Source organism: Rousettus aegyptiacus, unplaced genomic scaffold (assembly GCF_014176215.1).
Source record: "Rousettus aegyptiacus isolate mRouAeg1 unplaced genomic scaffold, mRouAeg1.p scaffold_m13_p_14, whole genome shotgun sequence".
Lineage (NCBI taxonomy): Eukaryota > Metazoa > Chordata > Mammalia > Chiroptera > Pteropodidae > Rousettus > Rousettus aegyptiacus.
In genome coordinates, this window is record NW_023416289.1 from 3,428,193 (window position 1) to 3,454,281 (window position 26,089).

A 26,089-nucleotide genomic window follows, 5' to 3' on the forward strand; every position below is an offset into this window, starting at 1 on the left:
GTGCCTTGCCCACAGCGAGTAATAAATGCTGGACACCATCTCCTGAAGTACAGGAATCCTGCCATTATTTATTTTTGTGTCCCCAATTCTCTCTCACTATGGCGACATGACAATGGGTACTTATAAGTTAACATTCCTGCATCTGTTTATTACGTGATGTTTCCCCCCTAGACGAATGAAAAAAGTTCCTACCTCAAACTTACATAAAATCTCTAAATACTGCCAATATTATCTCCATTAAAATATCATCTGAGAAAATAAAAATATGACTCAAGTTCTAAAATGGTGATTCCCAACCTTTACAAACTTTCTACCAATCATCGTGAAAGACATAATGTTGTCAAGTGGATGTCATTCCATTATCATCAAGGTATTACGTGGCATACATATTCATATCATTCGCTGAAATTAAAAATCAGTTAAGCATATGATGTCACCGTCTGAGGGTTCTGATATACCTCTAGAAATAACAGTACACATACCACTCTCCTAAAACCAGGACTAAAAATTACTGCTCGACCTTTTGGCTTTGTTAATGGTGGGTCTGATATTCTAAGGATTCTGTATTTTAAGGAAAACTTGATCCATATAATTAGTACCTATCTTAGGATCAAGAAAAGTAAGGCTAGCCGTTAACGTGAAATACACAACGTCTAGCCAAGTTCTTTATAAATATCGGATTTACCAATAATCAGACTTGTTGCTTTAAAACGCTAACGCGAGGTATTGCTCTTCACCCCAAAGCAAGTCAGTTCGTGCGCGGGTCTAACTCTGTGAACCCACCTCCTACGACAGGATCCACAGGGTGGAGAAGGCCCAGCGTTGTCGTTCCGTCCGGTTTTCTTCTTTCGAATTCACACTGCAGTGACCCAAAGTATTCGCCTGGCATGAACAGCTTTATACGTATACGCACACATACACGCACACACATAACACATGTACACGCTGCACCAGGAAGCCTTACTTTAGCTGACTCAAGCTACCATAGGTGGCTATCACACTTAGACATTACACTTAGACGCTGACCTTCACACCTATGTCCATAAATACAGGTGCTGATGGGCTAACAAAAACGGTTAGGAAAACCTCAGAATTTTACAGAGTTGTGTGGGTCCTGAAGACCATCTAGGTCTGCCTACTCCATTTAGGATGGAGGGAACCAAAGACCAAGGAGAGGGGTGACCTGCCCAAAGTCGTGTATCAATCCATTTGGTTTTAAAACCAATGTCCTGAAAAATATGACTTCAGAAGAGCAGCTCGTATTTTCTTGGAAACTTAAAGTATGTGGGGTTCATTTTCCAAGTTCAGAAAACATTAACTTCACTAAAAAAAAAAAATCCAGTAATAGATAAAAGATTAATTATATAATTTACAAATAAATACATTATTAATTCTTCTCTGCGTGCTGTGCTGAAGACCGCTATGGCAGATGCGGATAAAAAGTACACAAGCAATGTAAAAACTGAAAGTTCGGACAACCCGAATCAGGAGGCCGTGGGAAGAAAGAGCCCCGTCACCTGACTGTTAGCCAGCCGCCTGGTCAGCTTCCCGCCAGACTCCTTCACGATGCGATCGAGCTGCTCCTGCTCCCTTTCCAGGTTACTGCTCCTCAGTTTATCTTCAAGCATTTCTTTGTCTTTCCTGAAAACACACATTAATACTAAGTAAAGAAAAAAAAGATAAGATGAAAACATTAAAATGGATTCCAAACATGACTACAACTACGGTGGAACCATGCGCCTGTCACCAAGTAAACTTTGTCCCTTAATGCCTGGCAGGGGCCCCGAACGACGCAGATGGCAAAGCAAGGCAGACCGGACGTGCGTGCCGGGCCCTCCGGTGGCGTCCAGGGTTGTCTGCCCGCAACATTTTTCTTAGTACATTCACAAAAATGAATTCTACCACAAATATATCTTCAAGGGGGAAGAACACGATTATTTTTAAAGTGTGATTTTTAAAATTTAAATTTAAAATAAATTTAAAATGTATAAATCTTAGAACAAAAACTCGTCAATTTGCCTTATGACAGTGGAATCGCAAATGCTAGTGACTAAAACCCTCTTGCGCGGCTGGCGGCAGGAGCTGGCACCGGGGCCGGCGGTCGTGGTGTGGTGGTGGTGGGGGCACCCACGCCCACACCCAGCTGCGCCAGCTGCTGCGGGGCAGGGCCAGCGCAAGCCACTGCTTCTGCCAGCTGACGTCCAGCGGGGAGCACGCGGAGCTCAGCGACAGCCCATCTGTTTTGGAAGTCGCTTTAACTATGCTGAGGCTTAACTACTGTTTCAACTCCATGGTAATGAATACGCATATTTCCCTGTGCAAATAGCTCTTTTTAAATAAACTCACTGACAATGAGTCCCTAAAGATAATTTACTGGTTCCAAAAGTACTTTCATACGAATACACATTCAGAACTGTTTTCTGAACTATTTTTGGACGGTTCCACACGGTGCTTTACATGAGAAGAGGGTATCACGTCCCTGAAATGGACTTCGACGCCCCAAACCACGACGGGCTGACCGGGGCCTGGTCCTCCCGATGCCGGCTCCGAAGCGGCGTCTTCCCCCCTTACTAGCTTGAAAGAGACAGCTTGACCTTCGCGTCCCAGGGTCTTTACTTTTTGTCGTCCTTGGTGGGCCTCCGGAAGGCCTGCACCTCGGCCGCGCCGGCGTCCTCCCTGTCCGCGGGCCAGCCGCCGCTGTCCTCTCCGCTCTGCGGGGCGTCGGCTTTGTCCCTCTGCTTTCGACTTTTCTGCAAGTCTGCCATGAAGTCTATGCTCTGCTTGAGGCTCTGAATTCTCTCCTAAAAACATTCAAGGATATTCTGGTTGTACTTCTGTCATTAATTTCTAAAGTAATTCATTTTTGTTCTCACAGGAGCTTGCGCTTACCCTTCTTTAACTAGGGAAGAAAAAATTAAATGTACTTATGCCAAGAGGATTATATTTAGGGACCAGGACAATAAACCTCTTCCTTCAATTCAGATGACTTCATTTCCTACGTAAGAGAATGCTTTGTAACTATTGCATCATCAAAAAGTTCATAAAAAAGAAAGTATGAATAAAGACAATTCTTTGCAATACTAAATTTAAAAAGTAAGACTTGGTTTAATAGTATACGTTAAAATTTTATATTTAACAGAATGGCTTATCTTTCGAAATATTTAAGAATTATCAGGCATTTGAAAACCTAGAGCAGGCGAACGCCGTGAAGTCCCTCACATTCTGGTAGCCTAGGCCACTCGCTGATGACTGGCATCTGTGTGACAAGGTGCCTCAGGAGCACACGAGGCCGCTGCCGGTACGGCTGCGCCCAGAGCATGAAGTGGTTCTTCTAACCAAAGAACCCTGTTTCTCTTTTGTGGAGCAGGAGTTTAATTTCCCGCTGCACTGAGCTGCACTCGGGGACTTTCGGTGTGGTGGGGGCCTGCGGCTCTGGAGGCAGACTCGTTCACAGTGACAAGTCTGCCTCTGAGCTCCGAGAGCTGTCACCGCACAGAGCGCGGGAGGGCTGCTGGCTCCTGAGGGCTGCACAGCAGCGGCGGGGGAGACTCTGCAGAACAGGAGCTACAACCAGAAAGGACCAGAGGTCACTCAGATGAGAACGGCGTGGCCCGAGGTGCTAAGTGGCTCACGTAAGGCCACAGAACTGCGACCAAGACCAGGCCCTTTCTCGGCACAGCCGTGTCGGTGGTGCAGCTGCAGGAGCCCCCAGAGCACGCACCCTGATTTTTACTGAACTTTCTTCTCAAAGCTATTAAAGTAGTAACATTTTGTTGCAGACAAAGGTGTGAGCAGAGAAATAAAACCTTATTAATGTATTATCTCAGGAGGAATAGTGTTAACAGGTTTATCGTCCCGGTATTTTTCTAAGCATAATACATATGAACAAATCGGAATTATACTGCATATTTGGTTACGAGCATTTTTTCCAGTTAATAAACTACAAGCATTCCTATCATTAAACATTCTTTAAAATGTTTTTAATAACTGTATAGTATTCCATTCTATGCGTGTGCCCTGATTTAACTAACAACCAACCTACTATTGGACATTTCGATTATTTCCAAGTTTCCACTACTACAAATATCAGTCTCACAAACACTATTGCACATAAATCTCTTTAGGATAAATTCCTAGAAATGGAAACAGGTAGGTCAAAGGCAATGAGTATTTTTAGGGACTTTGATATTTACTGCCAAACTGCTTTCCAGAAAAGTTGTATCAACTTATACATTACTGTCTGAAAGTTTCTTGGCCAAACAGTACCATTTGAAAAAAAATCTGCCAATATGATTTTTTAAAAAATGTCTTATTTTAATATAAACTCTAAAACATTCGTGTCATTATTTCTGCAACTGTTTCTTGGTCGAGTCCCACTGCGAATGCCACCTCGGCCACCCCTTGCCCCCCTCCCGCTCTAGGAAGTGAGATGGGCTGGCACACTGTAGCTGCTCAAGAAATGTTGGTTAGGGCAATGGGCTCAGACCCTGAAGTTCTCAGTATCTTTTTATTTCCACGTTAGAGTTTTATAAAGCAGAACCTACATTAAAAACTTTAAAAAAAAAAAAAAACAGCATGCACAAAATTAAAATAATTAGAGATAGTTTCTAAATTCCGACACAAGAAGAAAAAGATGAACTTCATTTATTTTCCTCTGAAAGCAATACCTTTTTCTTTTTTGGTAATTAAAATGTCTCCAAATCAGCACATTATTTATCAATCTTCGGTTTTACAATGTTAAATGACTTAAAGGGCCCGATCCGTCATCAACAGCAGCTAACACCCGAGTGCTCCCCACATACCCGCACCGGTCACTGAGGCGGGCACCACCGCCTCATCTTCCCGAGGTCACACGGCATCAAAAAGGCAGAGCCGGGACCTGAACCTTCACGAGCCTCATTCCGAAGCCACTGTGCTACGAACAGCCTGTGTCCTATTTTGTTTGTACCATAGTGCATCCTTGTATTTATTTAGGAGATCAAAAGAGTTAGTCTAACATTATGCCCATTTTGTATAACATGTCTACTAATGGCCACCACTTGTGTCACTGAACAAGATGAAAAAGACTGCTCTACAATCTTTATACTGAACATTCAAAAACAGTTATCTTTTAAAAGACACCATTCAGGGAAGGGTGTGCTCGGCTCTCTCGGGAGCACTGCTGTTGCAGGAGGTAATGCAGAAGGTCTAAATTTAAACATTTGAAAGTCACTGCTGTAAGGACCCCTCCCGCCCAGGGTGGAGAGACCAGGCAACAGGAAGCTCTAACGCAGGATGGGCAGGGCTCCTCGACAGGAAGAGATCTGAAAAAAGGAAGATAACAGAGAAGAGGGAACGTAGAGAAGAAAGTTTATTTTCTGTGCTGCCAACCAGCCCGCCCCCAGTAAAATTCTAGGGAGACTGGACTCTTTCACTCGTTCCCCTAACTTCATCAGTTAAAGGGACAACAGTGGTAAACGGAAGTTGATGAATTTCCTATGAATATGTTACATCTGCACATTAAACTGTCTTCTAGAAATTTAAGGTACTTAGTTTGGAATATTTAAAGCATTTGCTGGAAGCGCTTTCCCTTCAAACACAACAAGAAGCGCCCACGGGATTTTGAACCCAGAATACAGCTTGCTCTGTATTGAGTCTGTCTACCCTGAGCAGGATGAATATGTCACAGTCCCCTTTCCTCTGCCAGTTTGCGAAGACGGGTAACTGGCTTCCATCTCAGATTCCTGAGTCCTTAGGAAAGGGTGGGGACTGATGCTGTCTAAATACGAAGAGTGTAAGAACAAGCGTCGATCCAAATGTTTTTCCTTCTCCAGTTAAGTGGATCCAAGAAGCTTTCAGAGCCAAGCACAGACACGCACACGTCCGCACTTACTTAGATGCCGAACTGATGCAGATGATCGCCACAAAGGCTGGAGACCACGCGCGTCTACACAGGACTCATCCCGCCTACCCTGTAGCTCCCGAGTGCGCGCTCCAGCGCTGCACTGATTTCTTTCTCCATCTTCGTGTCTTACGCTCACTCATCCCTTCTTTGCAAGATCCCTCCCCTATCTCGGTCGTCTTTTTCATACTCTCCTCCCTACGCGAGGTCTGATCTGCCATCAGCACATGGCTGGAGCACAGCCTCAGGGAGGACAGAAGAAACCTTCTCTCCCAGAGGACGACATGGCAGCTCGGAGTGCTTACTGTCTCGCCTGAGGTCCACAGTGCGTGGGAACAGCTAACACCGGAACTCAGTCTTCGGACTTCCCGCTGTGAAGGGGAGCCAGGATTGTCTCGGTTAACGTCCCATCCTACTCAGAGCTGTGTGTAAAACCCCCGAAGATGTGCCTAATCCTGGGAGTGCTCCTCACTGGGAGATGCCCAGTGATCCTCGACTTACCTTTCAAGGTCTGTCGTCAGTCCTCACTTTGAGATGACACTCACGCACGCTCTTCTGCCACGACCTACAGCAGCTTTCTGGAATGCTGCCGTGTTTAAGCTCCCGCACAGCAGACGCGTCTGTGCCCCTGCACACGTCCCTCCCGCCTCGAATGCCTTACGACGCACCACTGCTTGTCCCTCCCGTGGGGAGGGGCCTTGAGACGGTCCCCCGGTGCCGCTCATTTGAGTAGCTGTTTCTTTCTACTAGGATTTCCCATGCTTCACCAGAACATTAGAGTCCATCCCTACGAAGGGCAAGAGAACTTCCCTCTCACAGGGTCCACAAGTCATCGAAGCCATTTTACCCTAAATTCAGGCTGACGTTTCTATCACAGCAAATATAAGTCTCTCTGGTGAGTATCGACTCAAGAGCCTCTAAGCAACAAGTGAAGGCCAACGTTTATTCACATTGCTTCCACATGAGAATCTTCCTTTTTCTTCTCTATATTAAGTTAACTTTAATATGATCTGCCTATACAATAAAACCAGTACTGAATGGACCTGTATCACTAGGATCAAAAAACAGATATACATTTCATAACTATTATTTATGACAAAGAATTTACTTTACCTGGCTGAGAATTTTCATCCCTGAGTGCAACAGCTTCTTTGCAGCTTTGTGATAAATGGTCTCTGGTTTGTTGTAAATCATGGCATTGGTGCACATGAGTTTGAAGTTATCCTGAAGAGATGACACGAAGGGGGAAAGGCATTAAAACACGACACTACCCTCCGGCCCTCATTTGAAACCCTACAGGTCCTCGAAAAATTAACCACGAAACCCCCTACACTCTCTTCCTCACTGTCTACTACACATTAATAGCAATTCATTAGTTTAAGCCTCACAGATATTGCTAAATTAATTTAAATATTCTACTATACTCTTTTCCAAATTCTTAAACATTTTATAGTAACCATATATAGACTTGATACTAAAATGAAATATTTAAATTGGTTTCTTCAGTATCATCTTATTGCACACACAAAAAAAAATTAGAAGAAAATACTTTTATCTTATTTTTAACAGAATAATCTTATCTGAGTAGTTCATCTAACTAAAAAATTTTACTTAGCTTTAAAACTAACATCTTAAGTTTCCATTTATGAATTAAATATTTTATTTCAGATCCAGACTGAAAACTGGGAATGGTGCTAAATTACAATATTTCCTATAAAATCTAAATTAATTGAGCAAAAATGTTAAAATGTTTACACTAATTTTCTTTTATGTGTTTAGGAGCTATCGTAAGCTAAACATAACTTACAGAATGCTAAAACATCATGCCAGTGTGAAAGAAACCACACACCCTCGAAGAGTTAAAAAGTGTAAATGGAGTAGCCGAATGATCAAAACTGTACTTTGGTTTAAATTTCAAAGTACACACATGTGCTGGAGAATGCAATCCCACAGCATATTTTCATGGTTGAGTAATTTCTACATTGTATAAATGTGAGAGTGATTATTCCAAGGCCTAAGTTAAAATGATAAAAACCAAACAAAAAAAGAATTTGACTCCCCCACAAAAACGTCTCCAAATCAAAACATTCAAACCCCGCTATTTGATGATTTGTGGTGACGGCTGAGAAGACGTAAACGGAACAAGCAGAAGCAGACGGGGCGCGATTTAAAAGCACCCGTCAAGGGCCACGCTAAGCCGGGCACCGAAGCGGTGAAAGGCGCGTGGGTCCTCAGCCCCTGGCCAAGTCTCCCGCCAGGCAGGACTCTGCGAGGTCCTGGCCTCTCAGAACGTGAGGAGAGCTATGCGCCCACTTTCTTCAAGTGTGCATGCACGCGCGCCGCACACACCGCTGAGCACATTTTTCATGTGATTTTAGCAGGTTCCTGGTCCCCCTAAAGGCTCATTCGTGGCAACCCAAAGGTTAGGTAAGTACACTTGGTACGGACACTTCGAAAAGCTTCCATCCCATTACGAAATACATATTTGGGGAAAAGAGAGGCAAGTGAAGGGAGACAGAAGATGACTAATGCCAAACGACCACTGGATTTGTAACTGGCAAGAGAGTGCCAGATTATCCCAGTGATCGCGGGCCTGATCTGCTGGCAATCTGCAGATTCTAGGCATCTTAACTGTCACATGCTAGGCTTTACTGGACTTCTGTGTAGTGGCACTTGGCCATCTGAAAAGCTGAATGACCTTTCTGCATACTTTTCATGTAATTAAAAACTTGAACAGCCTAATGAGCTGGAAAAGCTAATAAATATTACTTTGAGCTACTGAAAAAAAAAAAACGTAGTAATGTAGAAAACTCCAGAGTCAAAAATACCCATTCATTTCAATTATGATAAACCTGAACCATTTGCTTAAAAATACTTAGGAGGCACACTTCTACTCTCTCTTGTCATCATAAGAGATCAGAGGAAAACTTCACAAAAAGAAAAAACAAAACTGCTAAGATTTTTCCATTAAGCAATAATAAGGTCAGAAATATGCTGAAATAAACAGTTCTAGCCTAATTTTCACCAGATGAAACGCTGGTAAAAGTTTCCATTTGTGTGAATACATGAGAATGTAATTCAGGTTTTTCAGAGTAAGTAGAATATTATCTATACATTCAAAATGACAGTAAAATTAAATGTTGGTGTTGTTCATAAACCTCAGCTGATTGACATGTGGATGAAAACAACAGACTGAGTGAAGACAGCGTTTCCTGTCTTGCTGTGTCTTTGTAGCTGACGGGTCTAGCCCTCAGGTCAGGAGAGCACTACAACGTTCAGGCAGAAAAGATAAAGGAAAAACAAATATTATCTAAACTACCTAAGTTTGTGGTGGTTTAGTACAAAGCAAATTCAAAAAACATGTTCTTTTTTGGGGGAAAGATTAAAATGAAAGTATCACCTCTGTAATCAACATATAATAAGACTATTTAAAGATAGAGATAACTTTGACTGTAACATTAGTCATCACTTTGGTACCTACAACACCTCTGTACCTACATCACCTTGACAGCTTATAGGTTCCTTACTTTCCAGTTTTTAATTTCCTTCTTCTTAAAGTCGAAGGAAATACGCTCAACAAATACAGCTGAAGTGAACTCGAGGAGCAAGTGGTGTGCATCAAGCTGGAAAATGTAATTAAACTTCTGTTCGGTATTTCTGGACGAGCCATTTATTCTCTTTTAGAAAAAAGGCATACCTTAAAATGTCTAGAAATATAAATTCAATTTCATCAAAAAGTCAATTTTACTTATATTGATCTGAAATTGAAAATAATTTGAATTCATTTTAAAGGCTGGGAAAATATATGTTAGAATGTATAAGATTCAAAATTTTACTAAAACACAAAAAATAATAAAAGATATCAGATGGCTTATTTCATCTGGCTTACTACCCCTAAGCTCAGATATGTTTTCTAAGACAGAAAAACACAAAGATTTTGGATATTAAAAGAAACTAATTCTTAGCAAAACAAAGGCTCAGTCAGAAAGACTGGGTGCAGACGTGCAGATCTCCACCACGACTCTGTGCCTCGGACCCACAAGTCTGCCTCTTGAATGGGTGAAGATGTCACTTTGTGCCACAGCTCTCGTTTGTCCAAACACAACATGGATTAGAACTAGAGTCACCTTCAGCTCCTCGATGGACTGGTAGTCATTGTTCTTGATCTTTTCCTTCATGGTACTGAAATCCATCGGGTGTTTAATGATCATGGAGTAGCCGGGAGCAATGAAATCAGTCACAGGAAATGAAAAGAAAGCACTTGGGTCTTTTCTGTGAAGATATGAACAAGGCAGTTTTATTTTTACTACAAACAAATCTTTTGGTCTAGGAGCAGAAGTCAGAGGAAACCCTTCAGATGTAGAAAGAATCTGTAGTATGCTATCATACTTTTCACTGAAAATTGAAGGAATAACTTGAAAGACTAATAACTTCTTAGTAAGAAGGTTAAGATGCTTTACCAACTAACTGTACTCTCTTAAGACAGAATCTTTTAAAATATGCAGCCTAATTCATTAGTAGCACCTCCCACATAAGGAAAAACAAAACAAAACAAAACTAGCCTAACTGGCTAATATCCTGGCCTTTGGCTGATTACTATTATGTATTTTTGTCAACTCTAGGGAAAAAGGCAGAAATAATAACTAAATGCACATGTGCAATCGTCTATATGGGTTTCTAACTATAGGCTTGGGGCTCTTGGTGGGCCACACGATTACTGCACCCACGTGAGTATATACATTTTTTGAATAGATATGACTTCTATCGTGTGTGTACAGAAGGGGGTGCTCAAAAAACTGACATCGAAAAGGCCCTCTGAAGAGCCCCAAACCTGAGAACACTGCTTTCTGTCGCAGGTCCTCAACTCCGACTGTGCATGAGACTCGTTGGAGGAGCTTTGGGACAGTTCCAGTGCAGTGGGGGAAGGCTTACTTGCGACCCACAACATCAGAATCCCTTGGGGAAGGAGGGTGGGTCCAGGCACCGGTATTTCTAGGGCTGAGTACTGGTACTGCACCTGAGCTCTTGCCATTGGTATTTCTAGTACTGACAGGGTTGGGAATCACTGTTCTATTAAAGAGGTCATCGGATTGATGTTTTTCCTCTAGAAATTTGGCATACCAATGTTTTCTTACTCCACATAATCGCAGCAATAAAAAATGGTTTAAACAACTTTTAAAATGTATTTACCATGTGCAAGGCCCAGTGGTAGGTACCCAACATCAGTTTATAGCTAACCTGCACAAAAGCCTCCAGGTGGCGGGACCCTCACTTAGGGATAAGGATACAAAGGCTGAGAGGTCAAACCATTTGTTTTAGGTCATAAGTCTGAAAAAAGATAGAGTAGGAATCTGAACTCAGGTCTATATGAATCTGCCTTTGTTCTTCCCAGCAGGATGCCTAAGCAGTGAAACTAAAAAACAATGAGAATAAGCAAAAACATCCAGTCTGGAATGTACCTATCCAAATGCATGCTAGCCATAGTGGTTACTATGAATAACTATGAATAACAATACTGATTATCTCTGCAGGACCTCTGCAGAGCAAATTATCTGCATGCCCTAAAATGAGTTGAGTCATTTTGAGTCCCACTTGGTCTGACCACAAATAGTATCACTAAACTTGATCAATTACTCTCTTTTTCAGCATTAGCACTGAACCTCAAAGATGAAGAATCACCCAATCACTAAGGCTATTCAAAAAAAAAAAAAAAAAAAAAGCAGCTATGCACTCTAATTCCCAAAATGTTCTGAGCAATGTGAACATCCCTGGACTAAGAGAGACCTTTTTAAGTAAATTTCTTTTAAGGTGATGTCTTTAATCTACATTCCGGTCTTATGTTTCTAGAAATAAAGACAGCCAAGACACTCTATAGTCATACATTCTAATTGAGTTGAAATGTCTAATAGTTAGTGTCCACTCTTCTGGATGGGTAATGAATTATTTATTCAAGTGTAAAGACTTTAGAAGTAATTTTCTCAACTACTCTGTAAACGAAGAGGCCACTGACTTCTGATCTTAACTGTAATGATGAATAGGTGTTGAATACAGATTCATTAGATGTTTTATCTTAAAAATTATTTATGACGTGTTCTAGGGTTGACATGTGAGTCTAACACAGCGAGAAGAAAGTTCATTATTAGAACACACGCCCTGTACCCATGAATCCTCTGCAAATAATGTAAATGTCTTTGAGCCAAAAATTCAAATTCTGAGTAAAGAGAGGTATCAAAATAAATATTTTCATAAAGCCTGAGTTACTTTTTTCCCTTTTAAGAACTTAATCTAGGTATTAAAAATATTAGCACAAATTTCTACATTTAAGAGGGTCACAAACCCTGTTTATAGTATTTTGTCTCTTCTCCAGACTTGTTGAATTTTCACAGCATAAGCACTGCACAAATACACAAATGGTATTTTCATCTATCAGCAGAGTGGAAATATCTCTATTGTTTATTTCTGGCTTAAAGCTTTAACATCAGAAGTTACTTAAAATGAAAAAGAAATCTGCCATTTAAAGACTGTTATGTAACACTCCTCAAGTTGCCAGTTAAAACAAATCAAACGAGAACATCTAAAAGTCAGCCTCTTGGAGTGCTTCTACTGCCAGGCAAAATATTTATCATCCACTTTAAAATCAAGTACATTTGGATTTAGGCCACAAAATGTGGCTTTAACTAATCAAAAAATAGAGAAGTGGTTTGGATCCTATATTTCTCATTTCAATTTCTGTTATAAAAATGGAAAAAACATTTACCTCTGTAATTGTCTCATCAATTGATTCAAAGCTTCTTGAAGGGGTGTCTGTTCTACTTCTAAAGAAGAAAGTAAAAGTGTGTTTAAAAAAAGATTCTAGAGAGCAGTCTTTAGCCTATTTTCTTTCTATGACTTATCCCTTATCCATTATTAAATATCTCACACAGAAATTCCATATTTCCTACAAATATCTTAAAGTATGAGAATATCAATTTAAAACTGAAGCTAATTTAAAGCTCTTATGTAGTGACAGAAATAAGAAAACAAAAATATTTCAATTAAAAAGCTTTTAAACTTTAACTTAAAAGCTAAAAAACCCAGTCACTTTCTCTGGCTATGTTTAAAAGTTTAAAATACTTTCAGCCTCCTCATTCAGGACGGGTAATTCAGTTATCCCAACCTTCTTGTTTGGCTAAAGAGCCTGCGAGAGGCTTCTCAGGAGGCAAGTCTAATCCCGCGGGGGCCTGGCACGGGAGGTCTTTTTCTGCCTCGTTTTCCACACGGTCCCGATCGCGCTTCTTTTTATCCTCCTGTATGGACCAGAGGGAGATGATTTTAAAATATTTCAGAATATCTTTGAAATAAATAATTTTAAATTCAGTGGTAAGAAATCAGACACCATTGAAAATTGATTCTCAATAATAAACTTTTAATGCATTTTACTGCCATCTACTGGAAGAGAAAAAAATAACACGTTCATTAAGGCTGGGGGGAAGTGCTTTGATGTATATGCCAGAAACAACCAATCAGAAAATACTATTCATAAAAGCAAGACAACATACCCAGGAACAAGTCTAACAAAAGATATTCGATACCCTTCGGAAAAATTATGAAACAATACTGAAAGGCCATTGCGGAAGACCTGAATAAAGGAAATATACCATGTTCATGAATCGAACGGCAGTTAATTCTTTCCATAGCAGTCTATAAAACGAAATGAAAAAAAAAAGGTAATGCCGGTCAAAATTGCAAGATTGGATTTTTTACAGAGTGTGGCAAGCCCCGCATAATTTATCTTTAAGAGCGAATTGAGAACAGAACAATTTTAAAAAAATGTTACAATAAGATGTGTCTTATTAAAGTATTGGTACGAAGTGACAGTAATACACCGTGGGTCTGAATTAGGGGTAGCGAACAGACCAAGAGAACAGATTACTGAGCCCAGCAGTGGACCCGAGGACACAGAAACGTCTTGGTACATCACAGAGGTGGCCTCATTACCAATCAGACAAGAGGGTAGCAGTGCTGGGCAATTAGTTATCTACATGAAAAAAGCCAATGAAGTCAGATCTCTGCCTCGTACCACACACTAACGTAAATTCCAGATATATTAAAGACTAAAATGTACAAAGCGAACCTTTAAATTCAGATAAAAGACTCTTTATGATCCAAGAGTAGGAAAAGATTTTCTTACCCATAAGCAAAGTTAAGAGACTAGCTATTGACTGAGATAAAGTACTGGAAACACAAATAACTCATGAAGTATTAGCAAAGATTACATAAAGAACATCTACAAACTTACATAAGGCAAATAACCCAATAGAAAAGAGTATAGGATATCACAAATAATTTCCCAAAGAAACCCAAAATGTCAAGAAACGAAAACTAGCTCAAGTGCCCTAGAACTCTGGGAATTATAAATTTAAAAACTAGAAGACATTTCACATGGCTCTGATTAGCAAACAGTGAAGCATATGAGAGTCAGGTTTGATGCCAATGTACAGAAACAGGCTCTTACACCTGGCAGGTGGGCGAGACAACTGCCATGTCCAGTGAGGCAGGGGGCGCCTTCGCCCCACTCCCCAGCTGCCCTGCTGCAGACACACGCCCGGAGAAACTTCTTCCCATACAGCGCAGCTAACCTTGAACCACAAGGGTACGAACTGCGTGGGCCCGCTTATGAGCATTTTTTCAATAAACACCAGTGATGCTTTTGATTCACAATTGGGAGTCGGCAGGTGGGGGGGGCCTACTGTGCACTGACCCGTGCCGTTTTGTCAAGGGGACTGGAGCTCCCTTGGACGGTGGCGTCCACGGGCGTCCTGGAACCAGTGCCTGGGGATACCAAGGGACAACTTAAGTTTCTGGGGATTCAAAAGTTACACATGGATTTCTGACTGCAAGGGGAGCCAGTGCCCCTCATCCAAGATGTTCAAGGACCAACTGCTCACATGACAACGTGGCCAGAATATTTCCTGCAGCACTCTGTGAAATACTAAAAAACCACGAACAATCCAATGCCTACCAAAGAAAATGGATTAATAAATTATGCCTTAATTACATAGCAGATAAAATAAAGTTACATGGTATCAACATGGACAACATCCACAGTTTCTAGAGAAAAAAAAAGCTGAGAATTGTCTGTTACAAGATCAGTTATGTAAAGTCCGAAAATGTGTGTATTTCTTACACATGTATGCTGAAGTAAAATTACAAAAACAAGTATGTGTGTGATGCACAAACTCATGATGGCAGCTCGCTAGAGGAAGAGCGTGAGGACTGGAATCTACCCGGAAGGCTTCCTTTGTCTATTCTGTAATGTCTTAAAAACAAAAAATAAGCAAAAAGCAAAATGCTGAGATCTGCTAAAGCTGGAGGGTTGGTATTGAGGTGGTAGTTTTATTATTCTCTGCAATTTGCCTTTTTAAAAATTACAATTTGAAGTAAAACTATCTAAAAATGCCTATTTTAAGCTCTTGAGAATCAAGATTCTCAATAGGATCTTAGCAACTCAAGAAATGCTTTTCTTGGCCCACGTCATAATTTCTTATTCTAGTGTCTAGAGCAACTGTTTGACTCTAAGTGTGGTCCCCAAACCGCCAGCATCAGTGTTATCTGGGAAATTGCTAGAAACGCAAATTGTGAGTTCTCATTATGGTTGTCAAGGTTCAGTGTTCATCAGAGTCATGTGAAAGTCTTGTTAAAAGACTAAGGTCAAGGCCTCGTCCCTAGAATTACCGACCCAGCAGGTCTAGGGTAGAGCCCATGCAACTGCTTTGTCAACACCCTCCTGGGCCACGCCGTGTTGCTGGTGCAGGGATCGCACCTGGAGCATCACAAATACAGAGCTTCACACTCTGTTCTCAGGGTCCAGGCAGCTGATACAGAACACGCGATGGGTCTCCAGCCTCCAGACAACACCGCCATTAACCGTACTCGCCACGCATTTGGTCTGTTACTGTGGATTACTGTTTTATATGGCTTCATGACATAGTTTAGAAGTTAATTTCTGACTTTGAAAAGTTTTATGTCTTTTGCCCTGAAAAACTGGCATGAAATCTTGCAGGTTTAGACCATCTGTTCAATGGAAAAAGACCCCGAGACGCAGGTCCCTTCCTGTGGAATGGAGTTGCGGAGCGAGGACAGCCTTCAGGGCAACAAGCTCGCTCGCGGTCCAAAGAACCAGGGCCTACGTGCCCGGAGTCTCGGGCAGGCGCCAGCACACTTCTGGAAACGGCCAGGGGGTCTATAGCTAGGCTCTGTGGTCCGTAAGGTGTCACGACTATTACCCTTTGCTGTTCCAGCGTGAAAACAGCCACGGACCGATACGTAAATGAGGGGGCGTGGCTGCGGACCGAGTAAACATACAAAATCAGGTGGCGCTGGCCCACAGTTCAATGACCCATGGTCTAGAGCAGCGGTCCCCAACCTTTCTGGTGCCAGGGACTGGTGCTCCCATGCCAATTTAATGCCTGATGATCTGAGGCGGAGATGCTGGTGCTGGGGAGCGGCTGCAGATACAGATGAAGCTTTACTCACTCACCCACCGCTCACCTCCTGCTGTGCGGCCCGTTCCTAACAGGCCTGGACCGGTACTGGTCTGTGGCCTGGGGGGTTGGGGACCCCTGGTATAGAAGCTTGAGTTCTAGAACTTCATCCCTAACATGCTCTGTGACCTCCCTTAGGCAACTCGTTTATTCTCACCAGGCCTCTATCACCTGCAAGATAGAGATTTCACGGTTGATTTTACTACCTTGCAGAATCAACGAGATGGTGAAATGAAGTAATGAAACAGAAAAGTTGAAGAGGTGCCAAAGGAAAGGTCTCTGAGCTACTCCTACCTGGTAACTCACCTGGTGAGCGGGTCTACAGGAGCCGCTTTACTATTAAGTGTGGTGAGAAAACAAAGCCTTCCAGGCTAGAGTCCGAAAGAGAAAAAGAATATAAAAACATGTCCTTGGACACTCCCCGAAACGAGATATCGTAACATGCTGGTGCCAGGCCAGGCACGTGGGGACCCTGCTTCTAGTTTACCAGAACATGGCCCAGTTTTAGTCTGTTCCGCCTGCAGAACAAGCGGCGTTGATCTCTACAGTGCGCGCCACCTAAATTTCTGATCCCCGCCTTCTGATTCCCTTTATGATTCAGAATCCTACTTCGAATGTCACTTAAGTAACAGATGCATAAAACCAAAAGTTAACACAATTCTAGTCGACAGTGTATTTTGCTAATTACGGATAGAAAACTACACAAAAATACTGAGCCATTAACTTCAGGTAGCCAAGGAATAAGGGTTTATAGCTAGTTTATAAAATGGGTTCAAATTCTGGCATTGCCACTTATTAGCTATGAGACCATGGACAAACTGTGGAATGTGGGGGAAACTAACATTAGCATCTTGAAAATGGACACAATATGGCCCTCAGAAGACTGCTTTGAGGACTAAGTAAGAGAATGTACGTGGCGTTCCAGTGCAGACCCGCACGCGGCCAACGCGCATCCAGTGAGTGAGGTCCTGCTGATCAGGCACACGCCGGTGACCTCAGGCACACTCGCAGCACTGCCCTCGGGAAGCGACTGTGTTAACGGCAGAGACAGACGTCGAACGACTCGTTAAAGCACGCGCACGCAGATTCCAATGAGGCAGAAGCTGTGGAGTCTGGTTAGGCTGGAGGAGCGCGGGACGGCTTCCAAAGGAAGCACCACCCGAGCCGGACCCGAGAACTCGGCCAGGCTGGGGGTGGAGGTGGGGGGTGGGAACAGCACTCCGCGCAGAGAAAATACCCAGCGTGCACAAAGGTCTGAGGCGGGGCGGAGGAGCGGCTATTTCTGTAACAGACTAGATTCTAACTTATCCGTGACTCAGCAGTGAGTTAATTTCTGAGTAACACTCTGGAAGCGAATCTTTGCTCATAGTAAAACGTGCACTGCACCCTATCACACACCCATCTGCCTTTCTCTGCAGTTCCTCGGGGCCGGCGGCCCACGTCTTATTCAGCTCTGTAGGAGGCGGAACGAAACAGGAACAGGGAAGCACGTGAAGCGACCGCTGAAGTCCTTAGCAATAAGCACTGTCCTTCGGTGGCCACTTCCGGAAATTTAAACTGTTTTAAAAATTACACACATTTGAAAAAATATGCATCTTTGAATAATGCCTCCAGTGTATAAAACAATTTCAAAACTTCGCTTTAATGAGTTATTTTAGAATTCAATTGAAGAAATCAGTTTTATTACTTGAAGCTACGCCTCGTTTTCAGCCCTAGGGTGAAAACAGCCTCTGCCGCAGAATCTAGCTGCTACCCCTGAGGCTTTCCCTGCTCCCCAAGGCAGAACGAGACGCCTTTTCCTGGGAACTCCCTTACACTTTACTCAGACCTCTACCAGAATTCACCAGGCCACAAAATTTAGTCGTTCTCCAGGCTCATTCCCCACCCCTCAGCTCCTGTAGGTCAGAACTGTGTTTTACTTATCTTCATCACGTGAGTCTTGCACAGAGTGACACACAATGGGTATCTGCTAAATATCGTTTGAATAAATAGATGAATAAACAGCCCTCCGATCTGAGGAGCAACACCACTTGCATGCCCTCAGTCCTTTCTGGGAAGGTCTTCTGTGATGAAGGGGGCCCCCTCTGCAGGGAACAGCAGAATGGGAAAGAAGGGGGAGGGTTTTCTGTCAGCCCAGATAAGCCAAACCAGCTGAGACCCGGGGTGTGGCAGATGTCATAGCAAACAATGTGTTCTGCCGTAATTCCCACTTTGCTTAATGACTAGTCATTCATTTCTCCTCTGTAGTTATACGCTGTATCATTCTCTGCCTCAGTTAGCTCAGGAATGAGATAATAATAGTACCTATTCCACAGAGCTACTTGTAAAGATTAAAACAGCATACATAAAACATTTCGACAGTGCCTAGCATAAAGTCAAGCGTTAGCTTTTATGAGTATGTATTTCCTTCAGTCCTAGTACAGTGCTTACTAGAATTTATTGTATATGACCAGTTCCATGTGTTCGTTAAAAGTTGTACCTAACCTCAACTTTATAAATATCCAATATAGGTTAATGCTTATGATTTAACAAAAAAATTTTATTCTGATAAAATCCCGAGTAACGGGATGAGCCTAACTTCTTTGAGCAACTAAATCTGAAAATGATTTGAAAAGCTGTTCGGACGGATTGGGGTTTGAGATGAGGCTTTCCGAAGAACAGGTCTGAGCCTCGGTAGAGGAATTTACCCTCGTTTGAGCTGTTCCAATGACAAGCTTTCTACGCAGGTCTCCTTACACCGAGTCCTCCCTCTTCAGTATTGGCGAAACACTTCACAGATGAACAATGCGAAAATTCAACCTTTATCTCCCACTCAGAAAGTTTCTGACTCCCCGTGACCTACACTTTAAAGTTCAAACTCCCTACTGACATCCCAGCTGCCTTTCAGATCTTATCTTATACTCTTCAGGGTTCTGTGCTTAAAAGCAAGCTAGTTTATGTCCCCTATACACAGCCTCGCATTTGCCCACCTTCGTGCTATTGTTCTTGATTCTCTACCTGGTGAGCGAGCTTCCTCACCTCCAAGTCTCCATGCAGGAGTGTAGCTTTCTACTCAGGGATCAGCTTCTCAAGGTAGCATACAAATGCAAATGGAGTTGTCTGATTATCTTTGAAATACCTGCAGTAGCCCAGGTAGCTACTTTGCTCCCGGCTTTATATATATGTTACCCTTTACATTTAATTATAGAATATGAAAATACGATAGGTTAGAGCACACAGCTGACTCCATGTTGACGGAAGCTGTAGAAGGACGGCATTGTATTCTGATTTCTGGAGACCAGCTCGAACGCTACTTCCCGAAGAGAGTCTTCTGTGATTCTCCCCGCTCTGAGGAATCTCAGGAGCATGGGAACTACGACTCTGCCTCGTTAGGGCGCTGCCGTGCACTGTGAAGGGGATGGAGGCTGATGTCCATTTTAAAAACTCTTCAGACTAAAGACCGACGAAGGGCAGGATCTGAGTTCTTGTTCTGGCACTCACTGTGTGACGTTAACCAAGCTAACTAAACATCCCCGAGTATTAGTTTTCTCATTTACAAAAGAGAAGATAATATGATACGGCAATCTACTTCTGGTTATACGTCCAAAAGAACTGAAAGCAGAGTCTTTTAAGAGCTACTGTACACCCACGTTCATAGCGGCATTATTTATAACAGCAAAAACGTAGAAGCAAACCAAATATCCATCGATGGATGGATAAACGAAATATGGTACATGTATACAATGCAACATAATTCTAACACATGCCACGACATGGGTGAACCTTGAGGACCTATGCCAAGTGAAACAAGCCAGTCACAAAAAGATGAATCCTGTATGTTTCCACCTATATGTCTACAGCACTCGAACTCATAAAGGTAGAAACAGAAAGGTGGCTACTAGGAGCGGGGGAAGGGGGAAATGGGGACTTGCTTAATGCATATGAAGTTCTGGAAATTGGCTGTACAACAATGTGCACACTTAAAAATGGTGAAGACGGTAAATTTTATGCTATGTATATTTTACCGAAATTTTTAAAGGAAGAGGGAGATAATACCAGTCTAGTAGGGTTACGGTAAGGTATAAACTGAGGTAACATGCACAAAGCACAGAACCCAGCATGTAACGTATGTGTACATCATCTGTAAGGTTGACATGCAGTTTTTCAGTAATCATAAGGGGGGTGTATATAGACATGATTGCGTTATTTTGCTTCAAATGACTTTAGAAACATTTCTGTAATTTTTATAAATCGCCATGCTGTCAATGTAATGGCCCACAGAACTGTACCTCTCGCACCTTAGTTTTACTTAATTGTCCTCTTGCGCCTATACTACTACATCGAGTATTATGAGCATGTTTTTCATGAGCAGTTACTTTTTTTGAATAATGTGGGAATAAATGACTTGAAAACATGTGACGCTGAATCTTCGGGAAAGGGCAATGTTATATAAGAGTTATCCAGCACACGAATTCTTTGCCATACGCTCAGCAATCAAACGTTTAATAAAAAAGCCAACACACTTCACAGGGGAGGCGCCCAGCTTCCGGTCTGTCTCATTAAAACCAAGGCCTGCTGCCCTCTCAGCGCTCACTGCTCCACAGAGAGAAATCCCATCGATCCTGTCTGCCGGGGCATTCTAAGCTAAATAATCAGGGACTGCCTACTCAAAAGGAAAAAAACACTTAATTAAGACACCTTTGAAAAATTATATGGTTTACCTTCTCATTATTCTGGTTAAAAAAAAAAGGAATGACCCAAACAGCCTCTACAGAGATTCTGGAAATGTCCCATGATCCCTCGCTCCAAGTCCCCAGGAAGTGGGACCCTTAGCAAATTCACTTCAATCTTCTGAGTTTCCACTTTACCTTTTATAAAATAGAAACCACCCACCTAAATGTCCTACTGTGCAGAGGATTATGTCCCAATGAGACTGTGGATGCAAAAGCATCTTTATTTGCAATGGAATCAAACCATAATGGTGGCTAATGATATTTAGAGCCACAGTCAAGAAAGGGCAGAGTGGCTGGAACTGAAGGGGAGACTTCCAAGAACCTATCCTGAAGACACCCGCATAAAAAGATAAAAGACATGTGTATAGTGAGGCTCAGTGCATCATCATCTGTAACACTGAAAACTATTACTACATAAAATATGGTATATCAATATAACTGAATACGACATAGTTAAGAAAAACAACTGAGAAAATAAGAAATGAATATATCGGCTGGTGTTACGGCATAACTGCCAGAACTAAAACCAGAGGTGGTTAAAGAGGGTTGTTATCTCAGCCTCCGGTTAAACAAGGCGGTGGCAGGAACGAAGAGGACCGAGAAGACAACAGTGGATGGAACGTGTCAACACACCTGGGAGATGAAAGGCAAGTGAAGGAGTCTGTAGATCAGAGAAAGCGAGCTAGCTCCTGCATGCAGAGGCAGACGCCTATGGGAGAAGTGCAAACCCCAGACCCCGGAAAAGCTCAGAACTCGGAAACAGAGGGAACGAGCCTCCAGACCTGGGCCCAGGCAGAGGTGAGGAGCCGTGCTGGACTGAGAGCCGAGCATGGGGTGGTAGGACCAGACCTCCAGCCTCCTTCCTCTGGATGGCTCCCCAAACACCGGCAGAGCAGACTTCTCCCCACAAGGGTTTTCCTCTGGGGAAACTGAAGAGTCCAGAGAAAGGATCCTGGAGGGTATGGCCACTTGGGGGATCCTCACCCAAATGATCGGGTCTGTTTAGTGACTGTACAGTGAAGTCCACCAACTGACAAACTTTGTCTAGGCACAAAGCATTTAACCAGTCTTTTTGTGCTGCACGTGTAAATATACATAAACTACTATTTGTTTAAAGATAACTAAAGGATGCTTTTAACATAAGAGACCAAATAAATAAATTGAAGAACTTGAAGTGAAATACAGACAATACAGGGAACAAAAGTAAAACAACCCCCCCCCCAAAACCTATAAATTAATAATATCTTCAGAGAAATAAAAGATAATGCATGTAAAAACAAGAACAAGATGCTATTAAAACAAGGACAATTAGAGAACAAGAAAGGGTTTTTGGAAATTCAAAATACAAAATCCGAAATAAAATTCAATAGAAGAACCAAACGATAAAGTTCAGGAATGCTCCTTGAAGGAAGAACACAAAAAAGAAATGAGAGAGAAGAAACACAAGAAAATTAAAGAGGATCCGTCCTGGAGTCCAACATCTAAATGGCAGGGGTTTCAGAAAGAAGAGACTATAAAGGGAAGGACATTATCACAGAAAAACTTCAGGCAAACATCTCAGAACTGAAAGCAAGATTATTTGTTGCAAAACAAAGCACTGAAGACAAAGGGGACGATACTAAAAATTTCGAGAGAGCAAATGCTGATCATATACACAGGACTAAGAATCAGAACGGCAACAGACTTCTCAACAGTAAAGCTGGAAGACAGAAGACAACTGAGCAATACTTTCAAGATGGTGGTAGAAAACAGTTTTCAATCTGGAATTCCATACTCAGCCAAACCATCCGACCATGTGAGAACTATATTGAGGGGGCATGAAGATTTTCAACACATAAGAACTTAAAAAATCTACCTTCTATGAATGGTTTCTCAGGTAGCTCTTAGAGTTAAGACCCCACCAGAACATGGAAGTAAATCAAGAGTAAGACATGGGTTCCAGGGAGCAGGCAAAGGAGAGTCCCCAAAGGCCTGGACAATTAATCTAGACTAGCTGAAGAAAGAGGGCTATGAGAATGGTGTCTCAGAATAAGGGCAAGCGTCTGACCATGAGAAAAACTGAAATAAGATGGGTTTTACAAATGTGTCAGTTTAGAAAAAACCAGTACACAATAACCAAACAGATGAAAACGATTCATCAAGACTAGATCTGTATTTGTATACTGTGTGTCTTCAGTGACATCAAATATTAATTTATCCAACAATTGTAATGTACCTATTCTGGGAGAATGGAGGAAGGGAAAGCGGGGGTGTGGAGCACTGTTAGATTGCTAATTTAAATTCTCATCTTCTCTAACATAACGCCAGTAAAAGATGTAAACTGATGTATCGGTAAACGGCAATACAAACGTACACTTAGAAATGGAGATAACTATCCCGAGAGAAAACTAAAACGAGAAGTAATTCGCGTTAAAAGCTTCGTAGTACCTTCGACTTTTTAAAACTATGTTCACTAATTACTTCACTACTAATAAAAAAACAACTGGTTACTCTGGAGAAAGAGACTGCAAGAGGGTCTGGGGGAAGGAAAACTTTTTTACCTCCAGCTGGTTCCCTTCTGTACTAGAATTTCTTTTAAAATATCCTATGTATAGATGGGTTTTAAAACTTGAGAAAGGGAAACATCAGACAGTTCTATTATGTTGTCACAGTCTAACAATAAAAACTGATGCAGAGAGGAATTGATTTAAGAAATTCCAAAATCTCTAAGATTTAATGACTTACCGATGCATTTAATCACATGGAATAGAACACTTCTGTTATGTATATAAACGTTAAGAAAAATTATAAAACTAAGCTGTGGAAATCTACTTTCAGGATACAGTAATTCCTTTAATGAGTCACTGGTGATGGGCTGAAATTTGGAAGTGCGAAGGAGTCTAGGATAATTCCTGGTATGCATGTGATCGCCCCTGGGAGTACAGCTAATTATTACTATTTTGCCCAACTTGCAAACTGAGATGGCAGCTGCTTATTTTTCCTCTATTAACTGCCAGTGGTTAAGAAAATGCTTATTTCTATTAGTGGTATCACATCCCTTAAAGGTCTCTGGGCGAGTTTTCTGTTCCACGGACTCAAACTTTGTTTCAAAGGATGGAAGTTGCTCGTTATAGCAATTATTTCAGAACAAAAAACTGAACCTCAATAGATCCCATTTGCTTTTGAAATTCGTATTTCTGACAAACCCCCAACATGGAGGCTTTTCTGAACGCGGCTTAAGCCTTTCCCAGGTGGAAAAGCTCTCTCTGAAGCAGCTCCTGACAATGGGGACCAGCTGCTCCCTCGCCTGGTACTTTGACTACAGCTGCGAGGATAACTGAACAGAGCTGCTGACACTCACAGGTGATTCCTGTTTCTTGTATTCGGCCCTGCTCTCCTCAAAACAGGTCGGATTTCTGCCGGCCAGCACGTGGGAACCGGGCCCACCTGCGCGGCCGGAGCAACTGCAACTCCCTTTACCTTCACTCGTCTCCGTTTTCTCCCCTTTTCTTCCCCTGGAACCTGCTTCTCGCCTTTCTTTCTCTTTTTCCGCTTTCTGTCCTTGTGTTTGTCATGATCGTTTTTGTCGTCGAAGAGGCTGGAGTCGTGTCCCGAGCTGCCGGTGGAGAGCTCGGTGACTTCGTTCCCTCCCACTTTGAGGACCAGCTTCAAAGGCTTCTCTACAAACTCTTAAAGAAAAGGAAAGAGGCTCGATTAAAGGAGGGGCTTTCGGGGCGGCGTCCACGACGCGGAGTGACCGCTGGGCGGAGAGAGGCGGAGGACGCCCCGGGTGGCGTCGGGCATGCAGTGGGCACCCCACGAAACACCTGTTGAATGACGGGCACTGGCCGAGGGGGTGCCCCGTGGGGTCCCCGAACTCTCGGGGCGGTCTCGCACCTCCCTACCCAAGACCCGCCCGAGACCCGGCGCCCCGTGTTCCAACGCCGTCCCTGCCCGGGGGTCCGCGCCCACTTCGCGGGTCCGGGCCTGCCCTGGGACGTGCGGCCCACGGCCCGCCTCGGGCGCTCGAGGCTGGAGTCGAAGGCGCGAAAAGCCCACGGAGCTGCCGCGGGCTCGCGGCGCCCACCGCGGCCCACTCCTCACCCTCGTAGAGGTGTTTGTCCGACTTGTGCTTCTTGTGCTTCTTGCCCATGTCCGACCGGGCCCCGGTGCCCGCCCCCCGCGCCAGGCCCAGGCCGTGCGGCGCCGCTTCCGGTCCGGGCCAGGCGAGCGGAGGGCGGGAGCGGGGCCCGCGAGACCCCGCGCCGCGAGGCAGGTGGGCGGCGCGCGCCGGACGGCGCGAGACCCTTCACGAGAAGCCCGCGCGCGAGACCCGGCCGGAGCCCGAGAGCGGCGGCGGGTCGGCGAGCTGCGGGCGCGGCGGCGGGAGAGAGGGTCCGCCGCGCGCGCAGGGTGGGGCCGTCTGCGCATGGCGGCCCCTGGCGGCTGGAGGTGGCACTGCTTCCTGCGGGCCGGGGGCGGAGCCCGGGCCGGGGGCGTGGCCGGGGGCGTGGCCGGGGCGGGGTCCACTGCTCTGAGTCTCTCCTTCCTTCCTCCGCGTCCTCTCTCCTGCGTCTCCCCTCTTCTTCCCGTCTCTTTCTCCCCTTCCTCCCTCCTTCCTCCTTTTAGCCTCCCTCCTTCCCTTTTCTTTTTCTCACTCTTCTCCTTTCTCTGACTCCTCCCTTCTAGCCCACTTTCCCTTGCTTCTGTCCTCCTTTAAACAGATCCAGCAAACCCAGCATATTGGTAACTGAGGGATTCTGATCTTAAAAAAAAAAAAAAAAATCGTATGTGCTGATATGTAAAGGCCTCCAGGTATAGAGAAAAGCTCGGTTTCAGCTTTCCGGCTCTCGGCTGTAACTCTTTTTGCTTTAGAACCGCTGTGCCAATCTCCCTGAGGGGCGGGGCTCCAGCGCGGCAGCCTCACCCAGGCTGCACCTATGAGTTTACCCGTGTGCTCCCCGTTCTGCAGTGTGCGCCCCCAGGGCGGGGTC

General features: G+C 43.5%; 1 protein-coding gene across 2 annotated transcripts in view; it reads right to left on the reverse strand.

Moving 5' to 3' along the window:
- Window positions 1–25,459, reverse strand: part of BRD7 (bromodomain containing 7) — a 32,586-nt gene extending 7,127 nt beyond the window's left edge. The window contains exons 1-9 of one of the 2 annotated variants that reach the window (XM_016147601.2): window positions 25,200–25,459; window positions 24,576–24,784; window positions 13,038–13,167; window positions 12,639–12,696; window positions 10,009–10,153; window positions 6,995–7,105; window positions 2,617–2,801; window positions 1,518–1,641; window positions 784–859 (exon numbers count right to left, since the gene is read on the reverse strand). In XM_016147601.2, the coding sequence (XP_016003087.2) occupies window positions 784–859; window positions 1,518–1,641; window positions 2,617–2,801; window positions 6,995–7,105; window positions 10,009–10,153; window positions 12,639–12,696; window positions 13,038–13,167; window positions 24,576–24,784; window positions 25,200–25,248 (1,087 nt within the window). In that variant the 5' untranslated portion in view covers window positions 25,249–25,459. The remainder of the gene's footprint in view (window positions 1–783; window positions 860–1,517; window positions 1,642–2,616; window positions 2,802–6,994; window positions 7,106–10,008; window positions 10,154–12,638; window positions 12,697–13,037; window positions 13,168–24,575; window positions 24,785–25,199) is intronic. The other variant, XM_016147600.2, reaches the window with a different exon arrangement.
- Between the last annotated feature and the right edge of the window lie 630 nt (window positions 25,460–26,089).